The sequence below is a fragment of the Myotis brandtii genome, unplaced genomic scaffold (genome assembly GCF_000412655.1).
Source record: "Myotis brandtii unplaced genomic scaffold, ASM41265v1 scaffold112, whole genome shotgun sequence".
Taxonomy (NCBI): Eukaryota; Metazoa; Chordata; class Mammalia; order Chiroptera; family Vespertilionidae; genus Myotis; species Myotis brandtii.
Genome location: NW_005353838.1, coordinates 7394986 through 7411886, shown reverse-complemented (window position 1 = coordinate 7411886; position 16901 = coordinate 7394986). Strand labels below are relative to the sequence as shown.

The following is a 16901-nucleotide window of genomic DNA, read 5'->3' as shown; positions in this document are numbered from 1 at the left end:
TCTGCCCTGTCCCCACAGGCCAGGCCAAGGGACCCCACCAGTGCATGAATCTATGCACCAGGCTTCTAGTGTCCATATAAGATCTTTGGTTAATCTCTTCCCCCCCTCCCCACTCCCTCCTTCCCTCTGAGATTCATCAGACTGTTCCATGTTTCCATGCCTGTGCATTGAGCGTCTGCCCCCTGGTGGTCAGTGTGTATCATAGCTACAGGTCAAATGGTCGCTTAGGCTTTTATACATATAGATTATTCAGCTATGGTTTATCACTCTTCAGTCTAATTTAATAAAATATTCATTTTCCTCTATTCTTGACTTCCTGTTTAAAATAAATATTAACTAGAAAATATTTGGGTTCTAGCATCTTAGAAGTTACAACCCAGTAAAACTACAGAGCAAAGGAATAATTTCAGTAGAGGCAGTATAGTGTAGTGTTATAATCACATACCCTAGAATCACTGTAGGCTTGAATCTCAGCTCCATACAGAGTAAACACATGACCTTGGGTGAATTACTTAACACCCATGTGCTCAGTTTTGTCAGGTTTATAAAATAAGAAGAATAATAGTATCCATTTCATAGAGTTTTGTGAGTTTAAATGGAATAATAAATATAAAGCACTTGGAATAGTGTTTGGCATTAGTAAGCTAGAGATGATAGTAGTAATAAATAATAACTAGCTATTTTAGATATTAAAATGCATTTATATTCCACATTTAAGGAAATTTTTATGTAACTTTAAATAAATGGATAAAATTTTAGTTGGCTAATTGGCCTAATATTACGTTTTATGGATATTTAATTAAACACTTACTCATTTGGTTTGGGTTGGGTTGGTATTCTCCTGAGATCATAATAGCAAATAAATGATAAAGCCTGAGCTAGAAGTTTGGTCTTCTGACTTAAAACCCAAAAAGTTTTGTAAGAGAAGAGATGGGAAAAATAGGGTCTGCTGGGAGCTAGTTTCCCTTTTAAAACGAATTCAAGCTGCAATGTCTTTTGCTAAAATAGACAGTTCAGAATGCTCAAAACTCTAAAACAATAATGAATATTTTCTTTCTTCGTTCTTTTTTTAGATTGTGGTTTGAATGTTCATAAGCAGTGTTCCAAGATGGTCCCAAATGACTGTAAGCCAGACTTGAAACATGTCAAGAAGGTGTATAGCTGTGACCTCACAACACTTGTGAAAGCCCACATCACCAAGCGGCCGATGGTGGTGGACATGTGCATCAGGGAAATTGAATCTAGAGGTGAGGCGCTTCCCGTGCGATGCAGAGGGATTGTAATTCACCAGGAGTGCGAGTCCTAATGCTATTTTGGGTGCCTCGTTGCACAACCCCATTGTCTTCTGAAGTTTAGGGGAAATGATTTCAGATGGCAAATTATCTGAAAGTCGGAAAGGAGTTAATCTAACAAATAATTAAACAGCTTGATTTTAAGATACATTTAGGTACATTTAACCAGTTATAGGAAATATGCCTAAAAGTCTATTTATGGATGATGTTTCCATAAATTTCTAAAAGTTGACATATAGATACAAATTCATTGTTCCGTTTTTTGGGGGTTTTTTTCCTTGGGTCTGAGAAGCAAAGGCATAATGCTCTATTAAAACTATCCTAGGCCAAAAATCAGAGCTGCACCCTAATTATTCTTTCTCACTTGGGAAAATTTGCTATGGGCCTGTTAATATAGTTTATCTTAGTCTTCTGTTATGTAAAAGAATTTATGGTATAATTGGAGTGATGAATTATTTCCCTTAAGACTTCACATCTTTGATCTAATTAGACACAGTGATGAGCCAGATCACAAATATCCAGGTGGCAGCAGGTCAGAGCTAAAGAACTCTCAGTGAAATGGTTTTATTTCAGGAGAAAAAGGTGAAGAGGTTTCTAAACATGTGTATTTATCATTCTTTCTGACACATCACTTCCTCAGCCTGAAGTATGGCAAGAAGTTAAAATTTGAAGAAAAGGCATGATTTCAAAGAAACTGATGAGCTCCTTTGCTTTATTCGCAGGTCTTAATTCTGAAGGACTGTACCGAGTGTCAGGATTTAGTGACCTCATTGAAGATGTCAAGATGGCTTTTGACAGAGGTATGTTCTTCAGCCTGTTCATTAACTCAGGGCAATAATACACTTTGCCAAAAACGCACAATACCTGACGTTATTCTTTGCATTATTTTTCTGAACCATTGATGCTTGTTATACCAAATAAAATGACTTAGCTTTTGAGTTTTGAAATTATTTTTCTCAGTTGTATTAAACTGTTACATTTCACGGTGGGAAAGAAGCATAAAACTTAGCTACATTACCTATATTTCAATATCCAAGGCTGGTCTGGTTCTAAGTTCACTAAAATATATGCAGAGCAATTTAATTTACCAAAAAACATGGGGACAATGGAAGTGGGAATCTAAGTGATTGCAGATCTCAGATTTCCCAGTCTGAGTGGCCCTTCTAGCTGCCTGCCTGCATCCTCATCACCAGCTCTGACTGAGGAGACCCAGGTCTTGACCCTTGTGTGGGGACAAGAAACCCCGAGGAGCGAGGAGCAAGGAGCGAGGAGCGGAGGACCTTCTGGCTTAGGACCCACCCCGCTGTGGGAGGAGGAGCCCAGCCAAGGAAGAGCTCAGTCGCCTATTATCTTTAACATTTACATTTAGATTTGTTCCTGAGGTTCTCCGTTTTGTCTTCAAGTACTGGAATAAGATGGTACCAAAGAAGACCTGTCACCTAGAGTGCAGGAAGTGAAACAGAAAGAGCCTCTGTCTTGTGCAAGAACATATTTCTAGTCCCATTGCATCCGCTCCCATCACACAGCTCTTACAGCCCACACAGGCAGAAGACAAAAATAAATTTAAGTATTATTGCCAATCTGACAGGAGGAAATCTAGGCCAGCCCAACAGTTTGATAAAGTCAAAGATGATGAAGGGAAGTAATAGTATGCTAAATCCACATAAGCATCAAGAATAGTCCCGAATCAGTGCCCCACTGAAGGTTAAAGAGGCTTTTTTCCCCTCTAGAAGATAGCATGTCCATCCCCAACCACTGCCAGGGTTCTCCAACTCACACTGACAAAGAAACTGAATATTTCCAGGGGGCCCAGAAAGCAAATAAATCGCAGCAGCTTTCTCTCATTCAAAATACAAGACAGTCTTTTTGTGAGTAGTTTTTCTACATTCCCTTTTGTGCTCTGAAAACACTAATAACAGATGTGAAAAAACTTGAAGAGCTCACCTTGGCTCCATACTGCCACTCCCTCGATCACTTCTGGGAGGCTTACAACCCTGAAATAATGAGATCCGCGGGGAAAAGGCAAGATCCATAGAATGCTAGGGTGAACCCATTCAATAGGCAGAATTAAAAGGCAGAATTTGGAAAATCTCCCCTCACTTAGGAGATGGTCATGGAATGGAGCACGAATCACTCTGAGGTCAGCACATGCCATTGTAGCCTTGCATGCTTTATCTCCCAGTGGAAGCAGATATTTCTGTGCCCAGAACAGGGAGAGGCCCAGGGGAAGGTCAGAGCAAATACAAACCCTTGAGCCTTCCTCCAGGGAGACCCCCACAGGGGAGCCCCAGTCTGAAGAGCCAAGGGCTGAAAGTAATAGAGCAGTCAGGGCAGTCTGTGCTGCTGCATCCACGCCCTCGAGTGTAGTATCTAGAAATCTAATCACAGAATGCATTTATATTACGTTAAAATAGATGTAAGAGAATATGTAGATTCTTTTCAAAAAGGAGGTTTTAAAGGAACTAGTTTAAGAATAGTATGCATAGTGACTCCTAGAATATTAATATTTTAGGCTCCTAGCTTTTCAAAATCTACTTTCCAATGATTCATTAATTCAAAAACATGTATATAACAGCTAGTGTGTGCCAGGCACCATGTCCTTCACTTTAGATACAGCAGTTAACTATGTACACTTGGTCCTTGCATTTGTGGTGGGCTCACATTAAATAATAATCACAGAATGGCTATTGATTTTTATTTTAATAGATGCCATAAAGAAAAATATTAATAACTGAGGAATTATCTAGTCTGTTAGGGTTAGGGGGATGTTGGAGACCAGAACAGGCTTTCCCAGAGAAGAAATGTTTATGCTAAAGTTGAAAGGATGAATAGGAACTGTCTGGATACAGATTGAGTAGCAAAGAAACAGGATATGGAAAGGCCTGACAGCATAGGAGTCTGTGCAAAGGCCCTGAGGCTGACCTATCCAGGCACTAAAAGGTGCTGTGACTTAGAGAGGGGTAAGTGAAAGGAGAATGGACTGAGATGCAATGAACACAATATTTTACCATAAAAAAATTGTCTGAATGGTAGAAGATTTTCAGACCAACCTCCAAATTCTGTTCAACACTATCAGGTAGCTGAACTATAAAAACTGTGACTTTACTTTCCAAACCAAAAATGGTACTGTAGCCAATAATGAGGTAGGATATTTGAAATCTGGATTCTCACAGAAAAATACAGAAGGGAAACTATTTTTCTGAGTAAAAACTGACAGTCATTTTTCTACATTCCCATTGTGCTCACATCCCTTTCTGCAGATCCGTAGGCCCAGCACCTACATGCTTCCCCTGTGAAGCATTCATGGTGGGTCCACATTACATGACTGCTTTCCTTCCAGGAGGCACTCTGTCCCAGTCTGTACTGCCCCTGCACATTACTCCAACCCACGTGTGAGAGGTAGGCACTGGTGATCTCATTGACACTCATATGTGAGTGTCAAACAGGCCAAGGTATTGGCATTTTAAAAGAGGCTGCTTTAAAAAAAAAAAAAAAAAAAAAGCCTTCAGAGTAGTTTTAGGTTCACCAAAAAAACTGAGCAGAGATTTCCCATGTAATCCCTCCTCTCATGCTCTGGCCCAGGATGTTAATATTACCCTATTAACATCTTGCATTAGTACAATACATTTGTTAGTTTGTGAACCAATATTGATACATTAACTAGAGTCAATAGTTTATATTAGGGTTCACTTTTACATTGCACAGTTCTGTGGGTTTTGACATGTGTGAAGTCATGTATCTACCGTCCCAATATCACACAGAACTTTCACTCTCATAAAAATCCGTGCTGTACCCTTCATCCTTCCCTCCTGCCCTGAGCCCCTGCATCCACTGATCTTACTGACCATAGTTGTGCCTTTCCCAGAATGTCCTATAGTTGGAACCACAGAGGGCATAGCCTTTTCAGACTGACTTCTTTTACTTTCTTACTGTATTTTAAATTCCTCCGTGTCTTTCTTGGCTTGCGAGCTCATTTCTTTTCATAGCTGAAAAGTATTCCATTGTCTGGGTGTGCCTCAATTCATTCACCTATCAAAAAGACATCTTGGTTGCTTGCAGTTTTTTGACAATTATGAGTAAAGCTGCTATAAACCCTTGTGTCAGAGTTTTGGGTGGATGCAAGTTTTCTGCTCCTTTGGGTAAACAGCAAGGAGCACTGTTGCTGGATTCTGTGGTAAGAGTGTGCTTAGCTTAGTAGGAAACTGCCTATCTTCCAAAGTGATTGCTCCCTTTTGCATCCTCCTCAGCAGTGATGAGAGTTCCTGTCACTCCACATCCTTGCGGGCCTTTGGTGTTATCAGGGTTCTAAATTGTAGCCGTTCTAACAGGTGTGTGGTGAAGAGGCTGCTGCTTAATCCACAGAAATCTCTCGTAAACCAGACAGAACAAAGAAAGCCAGCATAGGCTCTAGCTCAGAGCAGATGCAAATTAAATCTTTAGTAGATGAAAATTCAGGTATTTTAACCAAGTAAAGTACTAAATGCCAGGGAACTGGGGGAGGTCCCCCTGAAGGAAGGTAGCTTTACTTGGGAGTCAGGGGCCCAGCGCCTCTGAAATGTCCCTCCACTTTGTAATGCCTTCTGTTCTTGTTCTTTCAACACTTTATGGTTCTGTTTTGTTTTGTTTTTTTTACTCTCTTCTCGCCACCTCCTTTACCCCTAGGACTCAGGCAAGCTCCAAACTTCTGTGTGGGAGCCTGGGGTGGTACAAAAGCACAAAGAATAGAGACCTTGGTGCTAGGGGTCTTTTGTAAGTGAAGAGTGCCTCTGTTGTCATTTCCCACATTCTCTGTGTTTATTTTAAAAAGAAAAGCAGCAATCCCATATTAGTCCCCTGGGAATTCTCAAGCAGCCATGAAATGAACAAATATTTCTGTTGACCCAAGTTCTCTTCTGATTTTCACTCCATAAGTAACATGGAAATATAACTTCAGAAAACTCAAAAATTAATTTTGCTTTTCACAGAGTATTGATCATTTCTATAACTTAGCACAATGAAGCTGATGTTAAAAATGGGAGCATTGGTAATCTTTAAAAACTGTACACAGAAATACGTTATTTATAAAAACAATGCTGTGGATCCAAATATTTACTTTTCTTTCCTTTAATATCCTTCAAAGATGGAGAGAAAGCAGATATTTCTGTGAACGTATATGAAGATATCAACATCATCACTGGTGCGCTGAAACTCTACTTCAGGGACTTACCGATTCCACTCATCACGTATGACGCCTACCCCAAGTTCATAGAGTCCGCCAGTAAGTACACCAGCGCGCGCCCCAATACCCTGACAGCCTGCCTCTCCGGGGTCATCCCTCCTCCCGGGGTTCTCTGCTGGGCATCTTGAATGTATTTCATTAAAGACTTCTTCCTCGCCCTCTCCATGGTTATATATATATGCTCACAAGAATTTGAACTGTTCTCCAACACGGGTGATTTACAACATCTACCACCAGAAACTTCTTGGTAACGGGCTAGCTAACCCTCATTCTCCAAAGGAAGGCTTCTACCAGTGCTCCTGAAATTCGGACTGTACTTTGTAAAATAAAATAAAAATAACTGGAAAAATAAAACTAAAAAAACAAGATCAACTACTTTGTTGTTAGATTCATCAAGCACAAAAATTACCGTCAGATTTCAATAAAAGTTTCTAAATCCTTACTCTCAATCCCCATGTTCACTCTGCGATGGACCATTTTTAAATTCTAGTTAAGATGAAAATGAGGAAAAGCAAAGGCTCATTTGCCAAATTCTGTTTATAGTACAAAAAAATCATACCTATAATTCATGCTCCATTTTTTTGAAGGAAATTCTGAACAGATTTTAACTGTCGGCATTACCATGTCTTAAGAAAAGATAGGCTATTTCTGTCGTTTGCTTGTCTCTCTTCAAAGCCACATGTTGTCTTGATCTTTAAATAACATAACTTCCTTGGTAACACTGATTTGCTCTTTGACTTTGAGATTTCATGAAGCACAAACTTGACTTGTTTTAATTTTCAGTTTCCCCTTCAGAGCATTTGTTGAGAATTCCTGTGGTTTGTGGAGCCTTCATTTCTTGCGGGTCAGCTCAGCTCTCGTGTAGAGAACAGCCATGAGAATTGCCCTGATTTTTAGATTTCCTGAGCCTGAAAGGCTCTAGATCTCTCCCGTCGGAATTTACCGCTTCTCGTTTGGGGCTGGATTCATTGCTGAGGTTCTTGTTTCGTGGGGCAGGCGCTGCTTCCCATAAGGATTGGTCAGATTGGCATTGATGTGGAAGACACTGGACACACACTTCCCAAAGGGCTGCTCAGTCCGCCCACAGTTTGCTGTGATGCCCAGGACAACACTGGGGCTCAGCTAGATGGTGTTCCTGTCCCCGTGTTGCTTGGGACAAAACTACAACTTGGCTTCTGAGCCTGACCCAAGGCAACCAATTAGCAGAGAACAAAGCAGTGATGGAAACCCAGATTCCGACCGCTCTGCACTGCCTCATCTACTGGGATGAAAAAGCCAAGGCTTGCTTACTGGATTTCAAGGCCTTGAGCCCTGCACTCCCAAATACCTCACCTTCTTTCCCCACACCCACCCGGTGGCTCAGGAAAATCTCCCCTCTTTATGCTTCCAAACCGTTTGTCATTGTTCTGGGACTTGTGTCTGAAACAGACCTGTCCAAAAGCAGCAAGCCCCCACTCACCCCTCAGAGAGCTCGCAAAAGCACAGCATAATAAACGCGCCTAAATCGAGGTTGAAACGCCTTAAAATTTGAACTATTTTCATGTGTGATCGCCATGACAACAGAAACCCTAGCATAGCACTCATACACAACATAGACGTGTACTGTGCATGTTCGATGTTGATGTAATCGTTTGTGGAACATTGTGTCCTTGAACCTGTCTTTTTTAAGAGTAGAATGTGTCTAGATGCATAGATACAGCTGTTCTCCTATCTGTATAAGCAGATATGGAAAATAAGAAAAACTAAGATTTATAGAGCAGTACTAGGTGCCAGGCATCATGCTCAGTACTTTACATCCATGATATTTTATTTTTTAATTGGTTTTAGAAATAGAAGAAGGGGGAGAAAGAGAGAAACATCGATTTGTTGTTCCACTTATTTATGCATTCATTGGTTGACTCTTGTATGTGCCCTGACCGGGGATCAAACCCTCAACCTTGGTGTATTTGGGACGACACTCTAACCCACTGAGCGACCCAGCCAGGGCCCATGATATTATTTTATAAAGAAGGTGTTTTAGGCCCTGATGGGTTTGGCTCAGTGGATAGAGCTTCGGCCTGCGGACTGAGGGGTCCCGGGTTCGATTCCGGTCAAGGGCATGTACCTTGGTTGCGGGCGCATCCCCAGTAGGGGGTGTGCAGGAGGCAGCTAATCGATGTTTCTCTCTCATCGATGTTTCTGACTCTCTGTCTCTCTCCCTTCCTCCCTGTAAAAAATCAATAAAAATATATTTTAAAAAAAGAAGGTGTTTTAGGATATAAGTAAACTGTCCTAGTCCTGTCACTGGAGGAGGTGGTAACGGTGTTCAAACCCACCTCTCCCTAACATCAAAGCCCTAGCTCTCTCTGCATGCTGCCTGGGGCGCCTGATAGAATAGGGGGCAGAGACTCGCCCAGGGGAAGGCAGGCAGAGGACACGGTTGGCTGACCTATCCTGATGCAGGTGCTCTTGGACTTTTTTTTTTTTATCTCTAGCCCCTGAAAATCCTTGGGCCATATTCTTTAGGTCTCGGGTATCTCTGGCGTTTATTAGCCTCCCTTGCCAACAAAAAGTCATACTTCATATTAAAGCTTCTTCCTGCAAAAGCTGTTTGAGCTCTGCTGTTGCAGCCTTCTTTGGAGAACTCCTGCTGGTTGAAAGCTGGAGGGGAGTGGCTGCAGGAAATGCTAAAGGCGGTAGAGGAGGCCAGGCATCCCATCGAAAGGCCTGAAGTTCTGCACAGTCCCTGCGTGCTCCCTTATGAACCACCTGGTCTCCCCAGCACTTTTTTGCTCAGTTCCTCTCCCCACCAATTAAGAAATCTCTGCAGTCCGGTAGGAAGGCCTAGAAGAGAGGTGCTTCTCCCAGGGCTGCTCCTTAGCCCAGCTTCCACGCATGCTTCCTGACCACTCGGCCAGAGCTGAGCCCTGGCCGTACTGGACCTGGAACGCTTCCCCTGGCCAAGGGGTCCGAGAGCGATGTTCCCAGATCCTAGAGAAGCTGCATGACTCGGGGTGTAACCTCGAGTGACTCAGAAAAACCCGGGAATGAAACCCAGGGTTCTTGTTCCCAAGCCACATAAACGGCCCGAAGAGGAGCCTGGGAGTTGTAGCCGGTGGAGCTCCTCCCTCCGCTCTGCCCAGATCCCCGCTTCTGGGCTATGTTTATTCTTCTTGTACTTGAGTTTCTCTCTAAAGAATGTAACCTTTAAAAAGAGCTTTTAACTAGGTCTTGGTCCAGCTTCAGAGTGCTTACTTTCTGCCCCCACAGTGTTGTGTTTCCAGATCCTTCCAGACCTCCCTCAAATGCCGTCTCTCCCTCTCCTGTCCCTCCGACTCGGCCAGCTTTCTCCTCTGTGCACATGTCACGCTCGCTGGGACGCCCTTCAGAGTGTCTGTCCCCCTGTCAGAGGTTATGCTCATCCGTGTCCTCCCTTCTAGACCGCAGCCCCATCCAGGCAGCTCTCTTGCTCATGTTCGTTTCCCCACAGCGCCTGTGTAGTTCCTCGCTGACATAATAGATGCCCTGTGAATATTTGTTCAATCAGTAAACATAATTTTATAATTGAGAACCACAGAATCTTAGTTTTTAGATACTCTAAGGCAGTGGTTCTCAACCTTCTGGCCCTTTAAATACAGTTCCTCATGTTGTGACCCAACCATAAAATTATTTTCGTTGCTACATCATCACTGTAATGTTGCTCCAGGTTGAGAACCGCTGCTCTAAGGAGTCATGTAACTAGACTTTGTTTTTTAAATACCCAGTAACCCCAGAATCATTTGTCCAGGCAGCCAGTCCACTGGTGACAGATTCCACAGTCTTAGAGCCCCACGGTGCCCAACAGAGATCTGCCCGCTTCTAGCTCCCTCCCCTCGGCAGTGGTCCTGGTATCACCCTCGTCTACGTGCAAGCCTTCCATATATTCAAAACAGGAATGGTGGTTACCACCTCTGAATGCATTTCATTGGTCTATCTCCCTCTTAAATTGCGCTGTGATCTTCTTAGAGCTAAAGGTTTGTGTTCTCTGAAAAACTGAGCATGGGTAACACTCCTCAGAGTGGAAAAGAGAAGTGATCCCAGGGCAAGTCTCTGTCAATTTGATATCGGTGCATTCACGTGCATTTTGTCAGATGTTCCCAGGTTTATAGCTCCAATCTGGACCTCTCCCTGAGCAGTAGGTTAATCCAAGTCAGCATGTTCATCTGCAGGTCTAGCTCAGATGTCTTCATCTTCCCCACGAAGCCTCCTCCACCCAGATCTTTCCTGTCTCAGATAATGGCGGTTCCATCCTCCCCGGTACCTCGGCCCCAAACTTGGCTCATTTGTGATTTTCTCTCATACATCCCGCATCAGTAACTCCTATGGACTCGACCTTTAAAATAGTCCTGGAATTTCTTATCACCGTCCCTGATTACACCTGGTCTAAGCTAGTGTCACACCTCACCTGGATTTTTGCAATTATTACTGGAATGATCTTTCTGCTTTTACTCTTGCCCCTCCCATCATGTTTCCCATGCGGCAGTCAGAGGGAGATACTGTGAAAAATGTATGTCAGGTCATGACTTTCCCATTTCTCTCAGTAAATTCTAACCTTTCGAGTCTCATCCTCTCCTACTCTTTCTGCTCTTTCTACTGTGGCCACACTTGGCTCCTCGCTTTTCCTCAAACATTCCCAGCCTTCTCTCCCTCAGGATCTTTGCCGGACTGTTCCTCTGCCTGGAACCACCTTCCCCAGATCTATCTCTGTGTGCTTCGACCCCCCACTGCCTCGGGTCATCTGACCACACCATGTGTAATTACACACCCTCCCCCCTCAACACACCCAATGTCTTTTCCATAGCACTTGCCTCATTCTAATACAGTATAAGCTAAAAGATACATATACTTATTTATTGTCAGTCACCCTCCAATAGGGAAAGTGAGCTCTCCATGAACCTGGAATTTTGTTTGTTTCCATCCCACCAACACTGCCCTTAACTTCACACCATCTCAAGATTCTCCCTACACAGACTAAGTGTGGAAGTTAAAAGAAAACTAAACTACTCCTTTTTCAATTTTCACAATAGTGTAGTTTCCAATTACTTAGTTCTATAAAGGTTTTTATAGAAGTGGAATTTCTTTTCTTAATTTTAGAAATTAAATGATTGCATTTCAGTATCTGGAATTGCTGTTATTAGTTGGCACTCTTTAAAGGCCTCAGGTTCAGAGACCATGCGGTATTTATCCTGGTAAATGTCAATAATACGTTCTTCATCCCGAAGAAATGAACCAGAAGCTCTGGGGAAGCTTTGGGCAGAAATTGCAAAATGGCCAAAGTTTCTTTGAATTAAAAAGCTTCAGTCACTGTTTACATTCTGAAATTTATCAAATCTGCTCTGCAACACTAAGAACCTTTCATGTCATTCTAGTTTTCACCCGACTCCAGTACATTGCCTCTGAGTTGGTTTATTTTATTAGATCTGAAAGACTGGGATTCTTGGGTCCTCAATGTCATGTTCTGATCAGATGTGGCCTTCTAGCATTTCACAGCTGCTGTTCTGATTTGGGTCCCTTTGCAATTGCCCTGAAACCAAACATTTAAAGGCACCCCATCTTCATGACGTTTGGGTAGAAGCAGGAAATGTGCTAGATTAGAGCACAGAATTCCAAAGATGTCTATTGTTTCTGATTACGGAAATAATTAGTTTAATGCGATCTGTAACCTCAAAGGCGTGTGCTGGTGTTTTGGCCAACACAGCAGAACTAAAATAGGCACATGAAGATGTGCCCCTTCAAAGTTTACACCTTTTACACCTCTGAAAGGGTCCCATTTATTTGAGGGACCCTGTTGTCACTCAGAACATTTGGCATTGCCTTCCAAGTCTGCATGTGGCTTCGGAATGCCCTAAGTAGTAGAGTATCTTTGTGCTTTGAGGGTAGATTTGACTATTGTAGATAACACATAGTAACTTAAAACTATATCTAGCCCTGGTCGGCTTGGCTCAGTGGATAAAGCATCGGCCTGTGGACTGAGGGGTCCCGGGTTCGGTTCCGGCCAAGGCCACATGCCTGGGTTGCGGGCTCGATCCCCAGTGGGGGGTGTGCAGGAGGCAGCCGATCAATGATTCTCTCTCATCATTGATGTTTCTGTCTCTCTCTCCTTCTCCCTTTCTCTCTGAAATCAATAAAGAAATATATTTTTTTTAAAAAACTATATCTAATAAAAGAAGTAAATATTAGATCATATATTTCCTGGTTGCAAAAGAATAAAGCATGAATATCAAGTAATAAGACCTTAACAGGGGTTGCCAGGGGCAAAGGGATGGCATAGCTTCTATACTGTTGCTTTCTGAAAGGGGACTTTCAAAATATTTTGAACAATGCAGCATTCCTTAAATATATTTGTAATGTTCTAAGATGACCTCACTTGGGTGTGTAAGTTTTTATTTGTATGTAGATATGTGTCTGAATTTTTCATAGTTACATCCTATATATCCAATGGCCAGTTTCCATAGTTACCAGACTCAAGACTTCCAAGTGAAAAAACTGGGTGGTCTCCCCAAAAGTCCAAGTAAATGGTATTGCCACATTGAAACTAAGCCTTTGGAAATCTGAGGCTTGAACCTTAAAAATACTTTCCAAGGCTGTGGGCAAGGATCTGTGAGAAGGCATTTCTTACCAGTTTTAAAACATAGAATAGAATGAAATGAACCATTTATACCAGTTGTCTAGTAAAGTTTTCCTCCTTTGTATTCATTCAACTCACTCCTTTAGAAATTATGGATCCTGATGAGCAATTAGAAACCCTTCACGAGGCACTGAAACTGCTGCCGCCCGCTCACTGCGAGACCCTCCGGTACCTCATGGCGCATCTGAAGAGGCAAGTCAGACTGCAATGCTTAACTTGTGCTGCATCCAAATTTTAAGAATGAAGTGAAATGAAACGTGAAAGAAAAGACAAATGATCCATTGAATGAATAAACACAAGCTATGTTGTCTTGTGTGAAATTGCACAAGTTAAGAAGGAATGCTAAAAATATTCTGCACTACAGAGCTGAACACACACTTGATTCTAACAGGAAGGTATTTACAATTGCACTAGGTGTTGGCAAATATGTTAGAAATACTAGTATCCTGCCAAGGACATGCATTCATGTCTATGCAAAAGGAAAGGTTGTAGCTGTAGAGACACTAGCATTAGCATAATAACGCAAGAGCAAAGCAACCCACAAGAAGGCTCATTCTTCTTTCTCTAAGACAGGCACTTAAGACTTGGTGCTGGGATTGTAGATTATTGGATGGATGTTGCCAGCACTAAATATTGCTGTAAAAAAAATGATGGAGTAAAGTAAGGGGTAAAGGAGGAATGGAAAATGAAATGTTTTGTTCCTCTGGTTTAATGTGTTACAGTGATTGATGATGATGGAGCTTTATTTCCTTGCTCAGTCACCGTCAATCTCTACCAGTTGAAGCAATATTTTTAAAATTATATGACTAAGATTTAGTGGTTTTAGGGTTTCAAAATATAAGACCAATCAGCAACAAAAAAGATAGCAGAACTTGACATAAGCCTTTAGGCATGAGTTGTCCAGAAATGAATACTTAATTCACGCTGCTTTTAATATTTACATTTAGGGTTTCAAAATATAAGACCAATCAGCAACAAAAAGATAGCAGAACTTGACATCTATGTTATAAGCCTTTAGGCATGAGTTATCCAGAAATGAATACTTAATTCATGCTGCTTTTAATATTTACACGTTTCTCCTCTTTAAAAGCACCATGAGTTAAAACTTTGATGTCATTTGCTTACAGCTTCACTTGTAAATTCAAGTTTGCTTCATATATGGATGCAGTTAAGTACTCCACACAGAAGAAATAACTCTCAAATTGTAGTCTCTGTGCCTTCACTGTAGCTGTAAAAAATATAAACACTTACTCTCTCTGACAAGGTTGCTTACGCTGAGCCATCTCCTATTAATGTCACGACCACTCTCTCCCTAGACACTTGGAAACATAATCTATAGGAAACCAGATAGCCCAAGAGGAGGGAGTGGCGGAGGGAGGGCTGAGGAACCATCAGGTCGACCCAGTTCCTTCTCTGCCATTTCAGACACCCCTGCAGCTCAGGCTGCGGCCAGAGAATCCACAAATAGAACCGAACCCACACACATCTTGTTTTTGATTTTGTTCCAAAGCACAGTGAAGAACCGCATGGCTTACACAAAAATCCTCCTCCTTTGCTTGTATTTTTCAGAGTGACCCTCCATGAAAAGGAGAACCTTATGAATGCAGAAAACCTTGGGATTGTTTTCGGCCCCACCCTTATGAGATCTCCGGAACTAGACGCCATGGCTGCACTGAACGATATCCGATATCAGAGACTGGTGGTAGAGCTGCTCATCAAAAATGAAGACATTTTATTTTAGATTTTTAGTTTGAGAGGAAAAAGAAGTGTTTTACAGATGAAGGAATGTTTTATAGTAATTTAATTGGCTCTCATAGCTGCATTATTCCTTGGTTAGAAGTTTGGGCATATAACCAGTTTAAAATGAAGGAACTTTCCATTGTTTTTGTAGCACCGCTCAGCTGTCCTTGTAAAACAGTGAACATACGCTTTCCAGTGCTAGTAACCCTGGGTGTTTATCATGTTAAGAGAAACTCAGGCTATTGCATGATTAGCCCCGTTTGGCAAGGGGACCCGTACAAAGGAGACAGCAGCCTGCCCCGCTCTCCGTCCTGGGTAGTCTGTGGTTGTAATTCAGCATGTTTCGCAGAGTGAACCTGTCATGACTTCGCTTGGGTTCTGTCATTGGTGTCTGATGCTTACATAAACATGCCCATCAATGGACAGAACAGCACCTCTGGCCACTGCACTGCCATAGACTATAACATATGCCTACTTTTCTCCAATGCTTTATTTCTGGGTTCTCTTCGTTCTTCTCTGACATAGTAATTTCTTTCCAGCAAAAAAGCAAAATGTTTTCAGATTTGTTACTTTAGTAAATGATCCATGCCAATAAAAAAATACAACGCAGAGCATTTTTTGTTAAATTATTGGGTTTTAGTTGTAATTTTGTGTTTTTATCTGGCATGCATTTATTAACTTATTAAATTTGGCTTTTAGAAATTAAAAATATCAATAGCTTGCTTTTTTCCCCATGATTACAAATATTTGGAAAAATGTGTTATGCCACTTGTGTAACACTGAGTAACCCCTCTCACCTCTTTTGTTCACCATTGAAAGTTTTATATTGAGTTCCCAAAATAATAATTTAAAACTGCTTAGAATTAGGACACCCATCCATTGGACTCATTTTTCTTCTTGCATACTGTGACAGAAATCAAGACTGTTTTCCCAACTCGAGCTGGGGGCACAGGCAGGAGTTCCTTCTAGAACCGTGAGAAGAATAAAGGCTAACTAGAAAGAGTGGCTTTCTAAACACTTGCTTTGTTGGATGTGCTTGGTGTTGACACGTAGCTGAGCGGAGAGGCTGCCTGAGATGAGTCCCAGGCGGCAACCTGCCAGCGGGGGAAGGTGGGCGGAACCAGGGGTGGGCCTCACCCTCTCAGTGGCCGCCCACTCGTGGGGCTCTGAGCAAATAAACCCTCCAAGTCTCTTTCTGTCAACCAAGCGAGCGCCCTTTCAGAACTACAATTCTGTCCTGCCTTAAAAGTAAAAAAGCACAAAACATTTTTACCATTTTAATCCTTGACACTTTCAAGACTATCTCAAAGATCATGGGGACTGCAGAACTGTGGAGTTTTCCATATTTCTGCCCCTAGGCTACAGTAGGGGGTTAGTAGTATTTTTAATGTTTACATTGAGAAAGCTGGTTATTCAGGAGATAGTCTGTCACAGCTGCCTTCTTAACCAAAGTCCCCTACGAATAATGTCATTGCACAGGCAACATCAGATACACAGATGAATCAAGCACAGAGATTCGTTTTCTATAACTAATTTACTTTAAAATGGAGGCCACTGAAGGTCACTATGCAGGAAGGCAGTGCTTGGAAACAGAGAAATCTGACCATGTGACTCTGTCCCTGGATTAGGTGAACCGAATGAATTTCTACATGCTCATGGCTGAAGTTCTTTTTGAACAAAGTCCTTTTAAAGGAGAAATTCAGTAAGGAAATTTGTCAAGAAATCTCCTTCATCAGAATGTAATCACCTTGTTCTTTTCCTAAAAGGAACAGCTGTGGTTGACTCTGGAGTAGGCACTTCTCAGAACTAGAGGTTTACCTGGAGCAGAAGCAGACATTAAGCACATGTTCAGATAACATCCTGAGTACTGTCCGGATAGGTGACTGTTTATCAGGTCTGTGAACAAGGACACTTGGTATGTTTTTTGTTTAATAGGAACTGCACCTTTAAATTTTTTATTCAATTTATTGGGGTGATACTGGTTAATAAAGTTATGTAGGTGTCA

At 41.9% G+C, this 16901-nt stretch overlaps 1 protein-coding gene across 2 annotated transcripts in view; it reads left to right on the top strand.

Moving 5' to 3' along the window:
* CHN1 (chimerin 1) overlaps positions 1–15508 on the top strand; it is a 107548-nt gene extending 92040 nt beyond the window's left edge. For both annotated transcript variants that reach the window (XM_014546080.1, XM_005857604.2), the window contains 5 exons: positions 1074–1247; positions 2015–2092; positions 6412–6549; positions 13243–13348; positions 14726–15508. In XM_014546080.1, coding sequence (XP_014401566.1) covers positions 1074–1247; positions 2015–2092; positions 6412–6549; positions 13243–13348; positions 14726–14897 — 668 coding nt within the window. In that variant the 3' untranslated portion in view covers positions 14898–15508. The remainder of the gene's footprint in view (positions 1–1073; positions 1248–2014; positions 2093–6411; positions 6550–13242; positions 13349–14725) is intronic.
* The last annotated feature ends 1393 nt before the right edge of the window (positions 15509–16901 follow it).